Source organism: Rhinatrema bivittatum, chromosome 3 (genome assembly GCF_901001135.1).
Source record: "Rhinatrema bivittatum chromosome 3, aRhiBiv1.1, whole genome shotgun sequence".
Classification (NCBI taxonomy): Eukaryota; Metazoa; Chordata; class Amphibia; order Gymnophiona; family Rhinatrematidae; genus Rhinatrema; species Rhinatrema bivittatum.
In genome coordinates this window covers 291,475,296-291,494,146 of record NC_042617.1, presented here as the reverse complement: position 1 = coordinate 291,494,146, position 18,851 = coordinate 291,475,296, and the positions used below count along the sequence as shown (strand labels likewise).

Below are 18,851 nucleotides of genomic sequence, written 5' to 3'. Positions count from 1 at the left end.
ACTATGGATGCCCTGTGAAATGCAGTTCTCTAATCTTCTGGGCGTCTGTTCTCTCTCACTCTCCCCATCCTTCCTTTCTCGCCCGCCACCCTCCTCCCACCTATAGAGTATCTTCAGGGTCGTGTTCCACGACAGGCGCCTGCAGTACACGGAGCATCAGCAGCTGGAAGGCTGGCGCTGGAACCGGCCTGGAGACAGGATTCTTGATATAGGTAGGTTGAGGGGTGGTAAAATTATGTAGAAAACCTGGGCACAAGTTACATTCTTAGAGACCGGGAACAGCATTTTCTGATTATAATTTCATTAGCTATTTTTTGCTCTAATTTGTATGCTTATTTTTTTTGGGGGGGGGGGGGGCAGGAGTTTACTGTTTTTTGTTTTGTTTTTTTTTCCCCGTCATTTTATTTCCCTCCAGCCCCTTTTTTCTGCTTGCTTCCCCCAGTTGCTCAAGCTGCAGCTTACTGTCTTTTTAACTTACACTGGCTGCAGCTATCTCTCCCTGCCTTTTTACATTCTTTTCTGTTTAATTATAACAGTTTGTATATTGTGCTCCTACAATGCAAGGTAGCACATTTTACAGTGATATATTAGCCCGGTGCTTCCCAGCGCTCCCCTGGAGGCACATCTGCCCCGTTGAGTTTTCAGGATTGCCTGAGAGAGATTGGCACATACTGGTCTCTAATGTCTACTAATCTATCTGGGGCATATTTGTTAGGGATATCCTGAAAATTTGGCTGGTTAAGTGTGCCTCGAGGAAAGGGGTGGTAAACACACTATTAGCCCTTCAATAATTGCTTAAAATACAATTGCGCTTGCCGCTGGAGCGCTGTTTGGGCAGGGAAGGGTGGGGGGGTCTGGGAAAGAAGAAACAGGGTTTCTTTATAGAATGGGGCATTCGGCGATCGTTTTCTTGTACTTGTTACACTGCTCTACTTTGGTCTTTCTTCGATATGAAGGGTGGGCATTGGGGAAATGATTGGTTTCTTTCTCCTGTCCTTCATGGCTCTGTTGCTCAGATACCAGTGGGGGTGGGGGGGTAGGATGGGGCCCCCTTATTTCATCAGGACCATTTACTTTCTCTGTGGGAAATCTTACATCTCTGAAAAGTTATGAATAAGTTAATAGATTGGAATGTTCATGGTCTGGGTTCCCCTGTAAAAAGGAAAAAAGGTTTTGCAACATGTAAAGAGATGTCACGCGGCTATTGCCTGCATATAAGAGACACGTTTACCTGAAGGGGAGAGCAGGAAACTTACTAGAGAGTGGGTGCAATCCTGTGTTTTCTCTGCGGCTAAAGGCAAGAAAGGGGGAGTTGCATTCCTGATCAGCAAAACAGTAAACTTTACGGTTCTCAGAAGCATTTCAGACCCAGAAGGCAGATTTATTATTCTTATTGGTAAGTGGAATGGGAAAGAGGTGACTATCTGTAAGTTGTGTGCATCAAATGAGCATACCCACTGTTTTTTGTAACTGTCCTGAATTTACTGATGGGTAAAACATTTTATTTCTGGTGGGAGATTTTAATTCTCTGCATGACCCTTCCATAAATAAGTGTCCTCCAGTCTTGAAGAGGGGCAACATGAAAGAGAAGGGGGGAATACCATTCCTGTGTCACCGTTTAGGCTTAATTAGATGTCTGGAGAACTTTACATCCCAAAGAGAAGGATTACACGTACATATCCAGAGCTCATATATCTCTATCACGGATGGATTATATTTTAGTTTCTCAAGAATTCTTTTCTTCTATATCCCAGGCAGAAATTGGGTCTCAGACCACTCCCTGATTTGGGTGGCTATTAATTTTTCCAGTGAGCAAGTGGGAGGTAGACTGTGGCGATTTCTAAGTTATTTGAAGGATGATTTGGAATTCCAAAAGTTCCTTAGAGCAAAGTGGACAGAGTTTGCTATTCATAATCAACAGCATATAACTACTCTCCAGTTATTTTGGGAAACCAGTAAGGCGGTTCTTAAGAGAGACATTATTACTTATTTAATCGCTAGAAATAAGCGAATGAATAAAAGCATTCTGCAGCTGGAAGCCCAACTGAAATTGGTTAAGGCGGAAATGGTAAATGATCCAACTGAAGTGCATTGGGCTGCCTATTATACTACTTTAGAGACTCAATATGGTCCTTAATACTAGGGCCCAGTAGTCACTACAGGTTGTGGACCATAATTTCTTTAAATATGGGAACAAGGCTGGAAAATCATTGGCAAATGTGATCCGCACCGCTAACGGGAAGACATTTATAGACCATATGAAGAATCTGCAGGGGGAGACAGTCTCTAAAAAGGCTGAAATTTGTGATTTTTTCAGACTTTTTATGAGTCCTTATGTATAGAGGATGCCCTGGGAGGGAGCAAGGAGGAATAGGAATTTTTTTTTTTTTTTTAACAACCTTTCCCTACTGTAACTCTCTGAGGCTCAGTTGGAATTTCTTAATAGGCTAGTACAATCTGTTGAAGTTTTGCAAGTTATTAGCTCTAGCAAAATGAGGAAGTCTCCCGGACCAGATGGGTTTTCCTATGGTTTCTCTAAAATTTTAAAGTTACACCTACTTGTACCCTTAACAAATTTCTGCGTGGATGCATTGGGTAATAATTCATTTCCAGCTGCATTTAATAAGGCACATATTGTTCTCCCAAAACCAGGGAAAGACCTGCTTCTACCGTCCTCGTATAGACCTATTTCCCTACTGAATTATTAAGATATTAAGATACGAGCTAAGGAATTAGCGGATAGGCTTAGCTCCTTGTTACTTCTTTGTAAAGGGCAGAAAAGCTAGTTCCCATATTATTAAGCTCCTAACAGCTATGCAGATTTGTTAGACTCAGAAAATACCAGCACTGGCCATAATAGGATTCAACTCAGAGCAGGCATTTGACCTAGTATCCTGGTCTTACCTTTTCTCTGTTTTGCAGTGATATGGGCTTAGGGGTAATTTCCTTTCTTATATCATAATCCAATCTCCTCCATTGTTGCCAATGGATACAAATCGGGGGATGTCCTTATAAAGAGAGGAGTGAGACAAGGCTGCCCACTCTCACTGTTACTTTATATTCTATCTATTGATCCTCTCCTGAGGAAAATAGAGTTGGAGCCGAGTGTGGTGGCCTTACCAGGCACCGGAAGCATCTTTAAGGTAGCCGCATTTGCGGATGATGTCCTCATTTTTCTCACTAGTCCGACGTTGTCCCTTGAGGTCTTATTAACTCTTAAGATAAGATTTGGGAGATTTGCCAGCCTCAAGATTAATCAGGATAAGTCAGAAGCAATAAGAACATAAGAAATTGCCTTGCTGGGTCAGACCAAGGGTCCATCAAGCCCAGCATCCTGTTTCCAACAGAGGCCAAACCAGGCCACAAGAACCTGGCAATTACCCAAACACCAAGAAGATCCTATGCTACTGATGCAATTAATAGCAGTGGCTATTCCCTAAGTAAACTTGATTAATAATAGTTAATGGACTTCTCCTCCAAGAACTTATCCAAACCTTTTTTGAACCCATCCAAACTTATCCTCCCAATAGATGTGGGATGCGGTAGGAAGTATGGAATCCTTTCAAGGAATATACATAAAGTGGCAAGAGCGGTTGGAATTTGGCTTCTCTTTCCAAGATTTTAAGACTAGTCTTCTGGGTATAAAAGCCCTTAAAGATAATGTTATCTTGAGGAGATGCATTATGAGTTCCTATGGCAGACTTATTTCTCCCCCCTGAAAACATTTCAGCTGCAGATTGGCACGTCAAGGTTGTGCCCGAAATGTCAGCAGGATATTGGAACCTATTATTGTTTCTGGGATTGTCCAGTAATTCAAACATTTTGAGAACAAGTTAGGTGTAGGTGCGCAAACCACCTCGGAAGAGATGTGCCTAGCGATCCGAGCCTTTGGTTATTTGGGGTTAATACGCAGATAGTCTCACGCTGGAACGAAGAGAATCTATTATTTATAACAAGGGCTGGTCTAATGGGGGGGGGAGTGATTTTAGCAGTTTGGGTGGAGGTCCAAGGCCCAAATATTGAGCACTGGTTTCATAGATTGGTGAAACTCTTTTCCCATGAATTTCTTATCGCTAGAACTGGTTCTCAGAAATGTTTTGATCGAATGCTGAAAGTATGGTCCAGATTGTTGGAATATGTCGCACCGTCGACACAAACTGGGTTTTTTTTATATAACGTTATACAACTTTCAGATCATTCTCTAGTAGACATTTTAATCAGGGAGGATGCACCCTTCTTACGTTTGGTTATGCTTTTTTGTCCTGGAGCTCTTAGGTGAAGAACACCACCTTCTGTGAAGTAGTTTATCTTGCGGTTTTCCCACCGAATATACTTATTGTTTGTTAAATGTTGTTTTGCTGAAGGAGGTCCTTTCGCTGGAAGTCTCTGAGGGGATTCCTGGCTCTAGGAGATTATCAGCGACATCCAATACCTTCAAGGACTTCATCTGTTATGAGAAGTCTTCTTGTAGAGCAACAGAAATTGTAGTTCGATGCTGAGTATCCGGCCGGTCTTTGTTACCCTGGATGCCATGATCTGAAAGTTTAAGCTAGTCAGTTTACGAATGTATAACATTGTGCAGTGTTTCACAGCGTCTACGGATTTCACTACAATCCACAATAAGCTGTTGTAAGTGAAGAGTGAATGTGTTGTTGCGCTGTACTTGTTTCAAAAACTCAATAAAAGTTTAAACATAAAGAGACCTTAGGATTTTCCTTTGGGCAGCTACAGTATATCAAGTTCCTGTTTTGCTAAGCGTAAAACAAGTTTCATAAATTTACTTTCTGAGGAGAGAGACCCAGTAAGAAAACATTTAGGGTGCCGGCTTGCACAATATACTAATGATTTCACTGCGCTCTTTCTTTCACCCTTTGTGAGTTTGGGGGCAGGGGCCAGGGCGGCGGCAGCAGCTTCTCTCGATCTGGGACCTTGGTGCAGCAGCAAACGCATTTTGCTCAACCCTGGTTCTTGTGTTTTGGATGGGGTCGTCCCCCCCCCACACCCCCCCCACCGCTTGGTATGTTCTTTGCTATCAAGTGCATAAAGTGTTAAGCACAACTAGCAAAAATGTGGCGTTGAGGTTTTTTTTTGATAATTCAGTTTGTAGTTTTAACTTATATATCAGTCGATGATGTGTGTAGTGTTTAAAATCTACTTAGCCCCTTACACCATTATATGGGAGAACATCAGTGTTATCAGAGCCCTAACCCCCCCCCCCCCCCCCCCTACACCCAGTGCAGGCATCGCACTGGTACATGTAGATATGTAAAGCAGGAATACTGCCCGTACAGCTAACGAGCAGAGTTTATTGATTTTAGCCTCAACGTTTTTTTCCTCCTCTGTGTTCCCATTTCAATAACAGCTGGCCTCTATTGCGCTCTGGCCCCCACGAGCCTTCATTTATAAGCGTCTCGGTGGGGAGGGGGTTCCCCCTGTTTTGTATTATCTTTCTTTCCAACTCCCTTATCTCAGTCCTTGCCACGGGGGGGGGGGCTGTACACCAGAGCTATTTCCAGAAACCTGCAACAGTGGGGCCGACCGCTGGATGTCGCTGCAACAGAAAGACTGTGTTTTGCGCCTTTGGAGCTATGAGCACTGCTTCTGCAGCATCCCCAGCCGTGGGCTTGCTCTGAGAGTAGAAGCCTGGCCCTTGAAGCAAACCCAGGTTCTCTGTGTGGCAGTGGGCGCTACTGCCACTAACCACCCCTGGCTGGTTCCTGAAGAGCGGATCTTCATCCGTGCGCCATGCAAAGGTCACACCGATGGACAGTTAAAAGAGAGGGTTCTGGGAAAGAGATCTTTAAAAAACAGGGTGTGCTGCCATGATTAAAGCTAAATACCTTTTTCATTCAAAGCAGTGTGAAAACATAAGAAATTTAAAGCAAATTAGCAGGCAGAGAGGAGGATCAGGAAGAAGTCAAGAAAAGGGAAGTGATAGCATAAAAAAAAGACAAAACTGGCTTTGAGGAATCCAGTTAGCACCATTTCATCCTATGCTCTGATTACAAAATCTGAACTTCTTGTAACAAGCAGTAGCGTCTGTCCTGAATAATACACCCCCCCCCCCCGACAGTAGTAAGTTCTTTAAAAATGGCATAAATTAACTTTTAAGCAAGTTTCCCCTATAAGCAGCCAGGTTGCAGGGCACATCACCAACTTTAGGCTACTTGCTGATGTCTAATTGGGTGCGAGCGTGATGCCATCATTTATATCCTCACCAAGATGGGCCAGTTTGACCCAGGATGTATGAGAGTCTCCTCTCAAGTGTGGGCTGCTTGACAATTCCCGGGGAAGGTGAACCACTTGGTTTCCATGCTGTTTAATTTTAGGTTCTGAAGCCTCTCCCGTCTAAGGAATAGGCAGCACTGCAGAGTAACTGCAGTAAAAGCATCGGAGTGCATTGGATGCTGGTTTCCTTGTTCAGAGCTGAGCTGCCCATAGCATTGCAATGGCCCAAAGTGTTGCAGAGCCTATGACCATCATCATTTTGGGTTCTGCATGATTTTTTTCCCCCACACTGTCAAGCCAAGTGAGACATAATAAGCTATACAACTGTTTTTCTCTGTTTTGGCAGGTGGGTGGGTGGAGAGATGTCTTTGGCTTGTGCACTTTTAAAATCTGAACTAGATTGTGTTAGGTGTGCACAGCTAAGAAATTACTCTCAGGTAAGGGCTTTCTTTCAAGGTATAACAAGCGAAGGGGGGGGGGGGGGTGTAGATGTAGCCTAGCGAGAAATCTCTACTGTTGCAGCGTTTAAGCTCACTGAATGATTAACTTGGGTTTTTCAGATATTCCCATGTCTGTGGGTATAATTGACCCCAGGGCAAATCCCACACAGCTAAACACGGTAGAGTTTCTTTGGGACCCCAGCAAAAGGACGTCTGTGTTTATCCAGGTAAGGACTTGCTGTTGGAATGTTCAAGCCGGTAATAATGCAGGCTTTGCTCGACTGACACATTGGAAACATTCTCACACGTCCTTCCCTCTTATGCGGGGGAAAAACCGGATTTTGGTGAGACTGCATCAAGGATAGAGGTCCCAGCTAAGGAAGGTCTCTGAAGATCTAGACTTTGAAGATTCAGTCTTCTGTCCTGTTGGGGGTTCTTTGTTTAATAACTCCCTAAAAAAAAAAAAAAAAGACCACAATACCTACCAGATAAGGAGTGTAGCTGCCAAATATCACTGCAGCTTATGCATTTACTAGATCCTCACATGCCAGAAATCAGTGATGCAGCCATACCATGCCCGTTGGTTCCTTATAGCCTAGGAGGATCAATTTCTGAAAGTTGTGAAGTGTGTGTATTATAGTTATGTAATGAAATAGTGAAAGTATTTTTCTGTTTTGTAAGCTGGACAGTGACTGGGGTTTGCCCAGAACACTGGCTAAACCTGAACATCCCCCCCCCCCACACACACACTTCCTTCTTGCAGATGATCGGGTTGCACATTTGCTCCTCATTCCGTGCACCCTCCCTCCACTCCGTCACTGACTCGCCTGGTCCTTTGTGTTCAGGTGCACTGCATTAGCACGGAGTTCACCATGAGAAAACATGGCGGGGAGAAAGGCGTGCCCTTCCGTATCCAGATCGACACGTTTAAGGAGAACGAGAATGGGGAGTACACGGAGCATTTGCACTCTGCCAGCTGTCAGATCAAAGTCTTTAAGGTAGGACGTGGGGCTGAAGACCAGCTGCCGTGGAAATATCCCCCTTTTATTGACAACATGGGAATGCGCTTATTTACTTATTTATTTGAAAATGTCTGTTTAGAAGTTATTTGCCTCTTATTACTTAAATAATGACGATTTCATGCTATTGTATATCACTTCTGAATAATTTTATACCTTTCTGCCAGTTTTCTGCTTCTTACAGGGCATGCTTGAATGGATTGGGTCCTTTTACATAGGCACTGGAAGCTTTATTTATTTATTTTATTTATTTAAAGCTTTTTTATACCGACGTTCGTTTGCACATCACATCGGTTTACATGGAGCAAGTAGTAAAAGAACAATAAACGAGCATAGGAAAAAGGAAAATACATCTCAAAAGCTTAAAGAAGGAGTTACAAAATTACTAATTAAAGATGGAGTAAGTAAGTTTTGTTTTCCCAGGAGCTATTGGCCATGTCCTCAATGCCCAGGGCCAGATTTAGGCATAGGGAACGCGGGCGTGTGCCTTGGGCACCAAAGTCTAAAGGTGTCCAACAACTCGGAGGCCCCCTAAGACTGCTTTCCAGGGGAAGGGGAAGGAATTGAACCCCTTGCCCTAAACTGTCTGCCTATGGGCGCCATCATCTTAAATCTGGCCCTGTCAGTGCTCAGTATTTTGAAACTGAGTTTCATTTATCTTATCTACTGTTGTAGAGAGGGGAATATATCATCTAGGGGTGAGAGCAGTCATGTGGGTTCCTTTCCAGGGGGAGCAAGGTTAGGAGTCCAAGGGCGACCCGAGGGCCTTAGTAAGCAGTGGTCTAAGGATGGAAGCTGCATTGAGGAAAGCAGCCCACCATGCAAGGTGCCTGGGGTAGGGTCTTCACCCAAAGCCCCCATGACTGTTCCCCACGACTTGAGCCCAAGAGTGGAAGCCATGGTGTTTCCGGGAAATAACTGAAGGCCTACGCAGACCAAAGGCATCGGATCCTTGGTGTGGCCAGTAGCTGGGGTGGATCAGGAATCTGGTGATGAGCAGGAATCCAGGGCCAGCCAAGGCAGTGTTTCCACAGGCAAGGCCCAAGAAGACTCTTTGGACCAATTATGTCAAGCAAGGTCTCCCTATACACAGCTTCCAATCTGGGGATATATCCAAGACTAAATCCAACTGGGAATTTCCAGGGGCGAGTGCTCCAAGATCAGCCAGTCCTGTGGCTAATCATGATAGTCCCCACCTTAAGCTCCATGGTGGCTGGTTCAGGATAGAGTTAGAATAACTCTGGGGAGTCAGTGAGAGGAAGAGAGTGGAAGGAAAGGAAAATGAGTGACGTACGAATATTTAATCTATGTGGAACCCTAGATGGTTTTAAAGTTTGGTTTTAAAGTTAGCCTTGTTCATAGATTTTATGTATGCAAAAACATACGAAAATTCATTGTGGGTTATCTTTTGGCTTTTCAAGATATCCCACAAGACATCCCAAGTTTTGTGTACCTTGCTGAGAACCTCTGGACTAGGCTCTGCCTGTTTATATTCTTTCTATCAAAGCAAAACCCTTCCTTCCTGGTGATTGAGTAAACAGAAGCTTATTTATTTCATCACATAGAACAATTTCCTTTCCTATACAGCCCCTGAAGTATCTGAATCATAAGCTCTTTAGTAGTAAAATGTAAATAAGTGCTCTGTCGGGCAGAGCTGAGACACCGGTTATAGTGAATTGCTGTGCTGCTCAGGTGGCACCATGCCAAACACGCCTGGCCGGGAGCCAGACATAACTCTTATCTGCCCCATCTACCTCCCATCACGGGCAGGCAACGCCCCAGACCTGCTTTCTAGGGCTGGGAGATGGCTGAGTCAGCCTGTTCCCATTTGAACACTTGCTGGTTTTAGCATGATACTTCTGTACATAAGGTTAAACATTACACTCTGCTACCCCATGCATATGATATTAAAAACAGCTTATTCCTTAATAATTTGGTGAATTTTGCTTTCTGATTTTTCTGGTCTCCCCTTATATCATTAAATGTTGCCTTAATAATAATAATTATAATAATTTTCACCTTGAGGTTAAAGGGGATTCTGTTGGGAAGTCATTCTGAAACTGAGTTCAAAAAGGGATTGGCAAAATGTATGAAAGAAGATCAATCGCAGGCTATTTAGCACAAGTAAGGGATGTTACCCTGGGTTCAGTGCATCCCAATAGCATGACTGCTAGAAACGGGAAGGATGTGACGGGGCGGACCACACTATACACATCTTTTTGTTAGCATTTTATTAAATATTGTAAACAATACAGCATGCACACAATATGTTCATACAGAGCTTACTTTGTTACATTGTAAATGATAGCAGAAAAAGACTAATTGCTCCTAGTCTGCCAAGTTATTCTTGTCCACTTTTGTCAAGGATACATCCCTGCTGCCAGTTATACAGTGTGACAGCTCATAAGATATCTTCATGGGCAAGCAGGACAGTAATCGGCCATATGAGCGAGTGACCTCATCCGACGGCACTGAGATGAATTAAGCTCTCTCAGAGCTCAGAAAAGCCGAAGGTTTTCTTAACGTGCGGAAGTTCCTGCGTGAATCTCCTCAGCCGTTTTCTTTCGTTTGTAGAAAGGGGATGTTTTGTTGGTTTTTTTTTCTCCTATTATTTTCTTCTTTCCTTCATTAGTTTTTTGTTTTTATAACCCTCTGAAAAAAATACCAATTCTTTTATTCTCTCAAATGTTGAACATTTGAGTTTGTTAGCTTCAGGTTTGGGTTTGTTGTTTATGATAGACAAAACAATTGGCTTCAACAGATAGCCCACGTGTTCCTATAAATCGTCTCTAGCTGATCTCCATGACTGCTGCCTTTATTGTTTGGGGTTGGCGTATGATGTGCCAAACTATGCTGCCCACGCCCCGTCCATCTGGAATCAGGAAGTACCTGGAGTAGAATCCCCGTCCTCTTTGCCCTGGTGGGTCCCAAGAAACGAGAAGGTAGGCGATTTAAAAAAGCCGTTAGGAAAACAAAAGAAATAGATGCCAAGGTCTTTCCCAATTCTTTATTGAGGTGGAGACTCGGGCCGAGTTTCGCCGCTCACAGCGGCTGCCTCAGGGGCTATAAATAAATCATACAAAACACTATGTTTAATAGAAATATAACTAAAATGAAACAAACAATAAATATTAATAACTCAAAAATATAATTAAGAAATGGTGACATTAAGATTAAAATATATTAAAAATCCTTACGGTTGCAATTTACCCATATCAAAAACAATTTAAAATTTTTTCGTACTTTATGACCTATGCGGTTTTTGCATTTAGGAGCCAATACATGAATTGTTTCTACATGATTATGATTTCCTTTTAAAGAGATAAGGTTAGTTATTTAAAAAAAAAAAAAAAAAAAAAAAAGGAATGATTTTGGGGGTTTTTAAATATTATTTAATAATAATTATTCATATTGAATACAGATAAATGATTAGTGATAAATATATGTGCATTTTTACAGATTCAATGCCACAGCGGATTACATAAGTACAGACAATATTGATACACAAGCTAACAGCTTGTTTAACTACTCTGAGTCCAAAAATATATATCTAAGGTAAAATCATCGAACTAATAATTTATATAAACATTAGCTTGGAAGTTTGGGATATTGAATAGATGATTATATTGTATGACAGAATGTAATAATTTTTGATATTATAAAATCATTTATCGATTTTTGGGCACTAATTCCATAAATTTAAGTTGTTTTTGATATGGGTAAATTGCAACCATAAGGATTTTTAATATATTTTAATCTTAATGTCACCATTTCTTAATTATATTTTTGAGTTATTAATATTTATCATTTGTTTCATTTTAGTTATATTTCTATTAAACATAGTGTTTTTTATGATTTATTTATTGCCCCTGAGGCAGCCGCTGTGAGCGACTAAACTCGCCTGAGTTGGGCTGTTCTATTTTAGGCACGTCTCCACCTCAATAAAGAATTGGAAAATACCTTGGCATCTATTTCTTTTTTTTTCCTAATGGCTTTTTTAGATCGCCTACCTTCTTGTTTCTTGGGACCCACCAGGATATATTTTTTAAAGTTTTTACTGTGAGTTTTTGCCTCTACGGCCAACTTCTTTTCAAATTCTCTTAGCCTGTCTTATCAATGTCTTACATTTAACTTGCCAACATTTATGCATTATCCTAGAGTATCTTGAAAATCATGAGATCCTTCATGCATCTCAGTTCAGCTTCCGTAAACATCTTAACACAGAATCGCTACTCCTCACCCTATCGGACCACCTTCTCAGAGGCATGGGCCAAGGGCACAACTACCTTCTCGCCCTCCTAGACATATCCGCAGCCTTTGACACCATCAGCCACAACCACCTCCTTGCCCGCCTAAAAAGCATAGGCATTTCTGGCCTTGCTCTTGCCTGGTTCAAGTCCTACCTATCAAAAAGAAAGTTCTCTGTCAAAATAGGAGACTCCATATCCGCTTCTCACCCCTTGCAACAGGGAGTCCCACAGGGCTCATCACTCTCCTCTACCCTTTTCAACCTCTACCTTTCCTCGCTATGCCAACTCCTCACTGATCTCAAACTAAAGTTCTTCCTTTACGCCGATGATGTTCAGATCATTATACCGATCCACAACTCTATCTCTGCACTAAACCACTGGGAAAACTGCCTGACAGCCATCAATTCCCTGCTCACCAACCTCCAACTGGCACTCAATACCAACAAAACCAAACTCCTCCTTATCTCCTCCCACCCACTCTCTAATGACCCTAAGCTCTGCATCGCCACAGCCCAATCATCCGTCAGGGATCTTGGCGTCATCCTCGATCAACAATTAAACATGAAGAGATACGTTAGCTCAATACTCAAAGACGGCTTCTTCAAACTCAATGTCTTAAAGAAACTGAAACCTCTACTATACACCCAAGATTTCCGCACAGTGATCCAAGCCAACATCCCCACCAAACTAGACTACTGCAACGCACTTTTCCTTGGGCTCCCTTACTCCACGATAAAGCTGCTACAGATGCTGCAAAATGCAACAGCATGAATACTCTCAAATACCCACACGGGTGACCATATCACCCCCATCCTCAAAGAGCTACACTGGCTCCCGATCCTCTCCCGCATCCACTACAAAACTCTGACCATTGTACACAAATCCCTCCATGTCTACAACTCCAACTGGCTCGACCTGCCTTTTAACCCATACCAGTCCTCTAGACCCATCAGAACAGCCAATAAAGGCACACTAATTGTACCCCTGCTTAAAACAGCTTGCCTCTCTTCCACACGAGATCGCACCTTCTCGTGTGGAAGGCACGTCCCTATGGAATGCTCTTCCATAGGGACGCACAAGGAAGAGGATGTAGGGGGTCGGGATTGCTGGGCAGGGATGTGAGTGTGAGCGGATGATTGAAAGGGAGTAATTGGGAAAAGTGAAGGATGATACAGGCATGGAGGGGGAGTGACGGGATGCAAGAGGCATAATATGTCAGTTTGGGGAATGTGCATTTCTTCTCTTTGTCCTTGGCTTAGTGCAGGAGGATATGTATTTCTGTTTCTAGCTCTCTCCAGTTTTGTACTGCATGCAGAGTGGCTTTTTGAGGTTTCCATTTCAGTTTTTGTCTCCACATTTGTAATTTGTGACCTTGTGTTCTGTATTTGGTGAAGGTCAGATTTGTATGTGTGACTGAGGTGAGGTATTGTGCTAGTAGGTCGGCATTTGTATCAATCTTCTTTGTTGTGTTTTCTCATTCTCAATAGGACATGCATTGGTGCTGCACTATTGCCTTTTCATAGGAAGGGCTATTGCTGTTGAGTTCTTGGAATTAGTGTTGCAATGGTATGGAAGGTTTTGCTACGCATGTGCTGAGTGGGTTTTGGGGTTTTTTTTCAGGTTTTATATTTTACAATGCGCCTGGTAGTAAGGGAGTTTGTGTTTCTGTTACTGAGATAGCACCAGAGTCAGAATATCTTTTTTTATATAGCGAGGTGCATTTGAAATATCCTAGTTCAGCTCTGCATCCATTGTTTGGGGGTGGGGGGGTGCAGGTTCCTGTCGATGCAGAGAATATGTTTACATTTGACCCCATGATGGTCAAGTGTTCAGTGTGTCACGCCTGTAAGCATTATCTGTCAGGTGTGTCCCAGCAGAAAAAAAGGTTGAGAACCACTGCCCTAGAAGGTGTGGAAAACATGAGGAAGCTAGTAAAGTTTGAAGAATGATCTAGACTACGGCAGCTAAGATGTAATGCCGAAAAATGTAGGGTCATGCGTTTTGGTTGTAAACACCCCAGGGAGTAGTACAATTTATAATGGGTAAAGTTCTTTCCACAGAATAGAGTGGGATCTGTGGGTGATCATGTCTTACGATTTTACGGTGGCCAAACGGGGAAGATAAGACAATGGCAAAATAAGAATACTTCGCTGCATCAGGAGAGGAATAATTGACAGGAAACTGGACATATTGCCTCTATATAAGCCTCAGGTGAGACCTCATTTGGAGGCCTCCGACTTAATATCACCATGATATTAAGTCAGAGGGTGCACAGAAAAGCAGTTTTTACTGCTTTTCTGTGCACTTTCCCAGTGCCCGAAGAAATTAGCACCTACCTTTGGGTAGGCGCTAATTTCTTAAAGTAAAATGTGCAGTAAGTAAAATGTGCAGCTTGGCTGCACATTTTACTTACTGAATCGCGCGGGAATGACTAATAGCGCCCGCAACATGCAAATGCATGTTGATGGCCCTATTAGTCTCAGTGGGGGGGGGGTTGGACGTGCGTTTTCAACGTGCTATTACCCCTTACTGAATAAGGGGTAAAGCTAGCGCGACCAAAACGTGCGTCCAAATGCTGGTTAACAGTGTGCTCCACCAGAGCGCACTGTACTGTATCGGCCTGAAAGTATATGGGAACAGACTTAAACATCTAAACGAGCACCCTGGAGGGAAAGTGGAGATATGTTAATGGCATTTAAATACATCCAAGGACCTCGAGGAGCCAGAATGGCCAGACATAGCTGACCGCCAGTCAGCAGCTTTTCCTCTAAAGATTGTTGGACTTTGGATATGGGGAAGAGAGAGGGACAGACACAAGGTTACCCTGTGGTGGCTTCTAGTCAGTTCTCTGCCGGCTCCATTGACTCTATTGCTCAAAGAGCAAGATGTTGAGCTCCAGATATGCGTGGCTGGGAGCATTGGGAGGAGGGAAGCCTCCTGTGGCCATCCCTGATGCTGTGATGTCTTTTTTTTCCAAGAGTTGCACGAACCTCTTCGGCAGCCCAGGAAGTTAGGAGACCAATAGCCAGGGAATAGTTCTGAGCCAGCCCGGGCTGATGCCATCGTGCAGCCGGGGGAGTTGTTGGAGGTTATTCAGACGCAGTACTGTTAGTCCAGGAGAGGAGTTTGTAGCCGTTGTTCAAGGAGCAGTTGGAGGTTTGGAAGATTCTGTGCAATCTTCGGTATCTGAGGTTTCTGGAGAAAATGTCCCTGAAGCAGGTCTGGTGAGGCAATTATAATATCTCCACAGCTCAGTTTTAGCCCCAATATCAGGCTTTGGCTACTGATGTCCAAAATGAATCAGAAATTAAACTATCAGCTACAAAAGATCTGGAAACTTCTTTGGTTAAAGGATACGCATTCTTTTAAAAGAAGATGGAAGCTTTAGAAAATGTTATGTGGTTTAAGAATCTCAGGCTTGTTAATTTTCCTAAGCAGAAATTGGTTTCTCCAATGGCTATATTTAAAAAGGTATTTAACTGCGGTTCTTAAAATATCAGAAAAATGTTCACCTTTGTCAAGGGTATATTACAGCCTTAAGCTGGATGAGAAGGATATGCCTGTTCAGCCTTCGTTGGATCTTTGAAAAATCAGTGAACAAAGAGACCATTCCTTTTACATTTATTGGTAATATACTCCTGGACGCGGGGCTTATTTATTGAGACTTAAAAAAAAAAATGTATCTTTTAATTTGAAAGTCTGTTTACATATGTGGCTAAGTCTACTCAGCATAAAAGGAAAAGGCTTTTATTGATGCGATCAGGGGTTTTACAAGTAGAGGGCCTAACATGGTTTAATTTTCTGTGTAATTGTAAAGTTAAATTTGCCGGGGTTAAGTATATAGTCTGTTATATTGAGCCATTAAGTCTATGATCCAGTTCAACTCACTCCGTTTATTAGTGAAAAGACAACTCTGAATTCAGTCCCCACTGCATTATTTGCCGACAGCGGCCTCTTCTGTAGAGTAATTCCCCTGAATTTCACACATTTGGTAGAGTGTGCCTTCAGCTATGTTTAATGTTTTTTCCTTTGTTTGGATACATTTCCCTTGGGTCCTCTACCATTTTGTGGACTGAAGTTATGCAATGGGTTTATTATCTTATTTGATTGGTATTTCCTCCTCTTTGCATTATTTCCCAAAGTATTAATCTCTAACAAGTATTGTCTTGGTTGTATAATTTGAGATTCTTATAAATTAGGAAGTTAAAAATAATACAGCTGAGGAATACATGCACAGGAGGCAGGCTTCTCTCAGTGGAAAGGAGGGTCATGGGATAAGGGTGAAAGTAATCTAAGGAAATATTTATTTATGGAAAAGGTAGTAGACACATGGAACACGATTATTTAAAGTTGTTAAATCACAAGAGGATTGTGAGAAATTGCGAGGACACTGCAAAACCAGGAGAACTGAGGATGCAAATGGAAAATGAAATTTAATGTGAACAAGTGCAGAGTGACGCACTTAGGGAACAATAACCCAAATTATAGCTACATAATGCAAGGTTCCACATTAGGAGTCGCCATTCAAAGAAAGGATCTAGGCATCGTTGATATTACGTTGAAATCTTCTGCTCACTGGGCAGCAGCAGCAGCCAAGAAAGGAAAAATAATGCTAAGGATTATTAGGAAAGGAATAGAGAATAAAACAGAGAAAATCAAAATGCCTCTGTATCGCTCCATACATATCCCTGTACTGGGACCTTTCTCCATTTGGAAAAATGGACTGTTTAGTCCTACTCCCTATCTCCTGTCTCTTAACTAGTTATCAGTCCACAGTAATACACTGCCTTCTGTCCCATAATTGTTTTCTGATTATGTCAGATGCTTTCTGAATATCCAGATACAGTGTATTAATTGGCTCACCTTTATCTACATGTTTATTTAAATCTTCAAAAAAATCTAATGGATTTGTAAGGCAAGATTTCCCTTTGCTTAAAATATGTGGATTCTTCCCCATTAATCCATGACTATCTATGCAATAAATAAATTTGTTTTTAAGAATAGCTTGTACTGTTTTGCCAGACATCAATATTGGGCTCACTGGTCTATGGAGCTTTTTTTTTGTTTTTTTTTTTTAAATCATTGTTGCATTGGCCACCCTCCAGTCTTCAGATACTGTGGCTGTTTTAAATGATAGAATAGAAATCATTAGTTATGGATTTATAATTTCATGTTTGAGTTCTTTCAGGACTCTAGGGTAGATACCATCCTAGCAATTCGTTACTCTTTTTAGTGTGTATCAGTTTGATCTATTACATCATCCATTATCGCAGAGATTTTAGTTGCTCAGAGCCAGCATCTGCAACTTCATTTGTGCAAGATATATATAATCTCCAGCACCCTCATTCAGTCTCTAATACGGTGATGAAGCCCTCAAATCTATTGAAAGAATAATTCTTTCTCCAGTCTTAGTTTCAACCAGGGATAACCACAGAGGCTGCCAAACAAGGATGGACAGCCCATCAGAGCAGCCTTCATTCTCGGGAAACCTAGCCTCCATGGGAGACACATTACTCCACACAAACCAATTAGAGTGGAGCGCAACCTTTCCTACTCTCAAACAGTGGTTCTCAACCTTTTTTCTGTCGGAACACGTCTACAGATGGTTCTCACATGCGTGACACACTGAACACATGACTGTCACGGGGCTAAATGTAAACATATACTCTGTATCTACAGGATCCACCCTGACCCCCCCCCCCCCCCCCAACAAATGGCTACAGAACAGAACTAGGACATTCCCCGATCAATTTACCATACAAAAAAAGATATTTCTGGTGACATCTCAACAACAGCAACATAAACACTCTCTCCTACCAGGTGCAATAGCCCTCCTTATGAAAAAACAGTAATTTTATCACCAATGCATGTTCTATTGAGAAAACACAACAAATAATATTGATACAAATGCCTACATGCTAGTAAAATACTTCACCTCTGTCACACACAGTATCGACCTTTACCAAGTACAGAAAGACCACAAATTACAAATATGGAAACAGAAACTGGAATGGAAACTCAAAAAAGCCACTCTGCAATCTATGCAAAACAGAAATATAGCACCTAACAGACTTCCAGGATCTGAAATAATGTACACAAACTAATGTGCACAAAGTTACACCTGCATTATGGAACTCAAACAGTAACAACCCTACCTATGAAAAGGCAGCACTGCGAAAATTACACCAGGCCCTAAACACCAATACACCTCCTATTAGGAAAACAGAACAAGTCAAGCTGCTATAGATCCCTACCAAGAAACTACAAGCTCGCAGAACACCCTTAGCTGGGTCATACACGCAAAACACAGACCCTCACCAAATACAGAATAAAGTGACCATAAAACTAATGTTTTTGTTTTTGCATTGTTGCACTGCATACAGAGTTTTGCTTCTTGCTGTTTCCAGTTCAGTTTTTGTATCCACATTTCTATTTATACATTTCTCGAGAAATATAAAATAATTATTAAACTAGAATATAATAAATGTTTCAAAACAACTGATAAATGGAATAACATCCAATCATTAAAAATTTTCAAAATTATTAAAAATTCTCCAAGCACCAATAAAATATTTCTAAAAGTAGACACATCACATAATTAAAATGGCAGTCAATCAAGAAAGATAATCTTAAAAAAACACCTTTACTTACCCTCTCCCTTGTAGGCCAATAGCACATACTAGAAGCAGCAGTGGCTGCTGAAGCTCTGTCCTCACGCTCTTCTTCCTTAGGGGCCATGACTAGTCTATTTCACACACACACTCTTTCTCTTTCTCACACACCATCTCCCTGACCAATATCTCTCTCTCTCTCTCTCTCTCTCACACACACACACCAGTCACCTCCCTGAACAATTTCTCTTTCTCTCTCTCTCACCAGTCACGTCCCTAACCAATCTCTTTCTTTCACACACT

General features: G+C 42.0%; 1 protein-coding gene across 1 annotated transcript in view; it reads left to right on the top strand.

The window, feature by feature from the left end:
- Positions 1–18,851, top strand: part of TFCP2 (transcription factor CP2) — a 114,574-nt gene that overhangs the window by 55,155 nt on the left and 40,568 nt on the right. Inside the window, exons 4-6 of the mRNA XM_029594951.1 lie at positions 107–212; positions 6,789–6,895; positions 7,514–7,666. Coding sequence (XP_029450811.1) covers positions 107–212; positions 6,789–6,895; positions 7,514–7,666 — 366 coding nt within the window. The remainder of the gene's footprint in view (positions 1–106; positions 213–6,788; positions 6,896–7,513; positions 7,667–18,851) is intronic.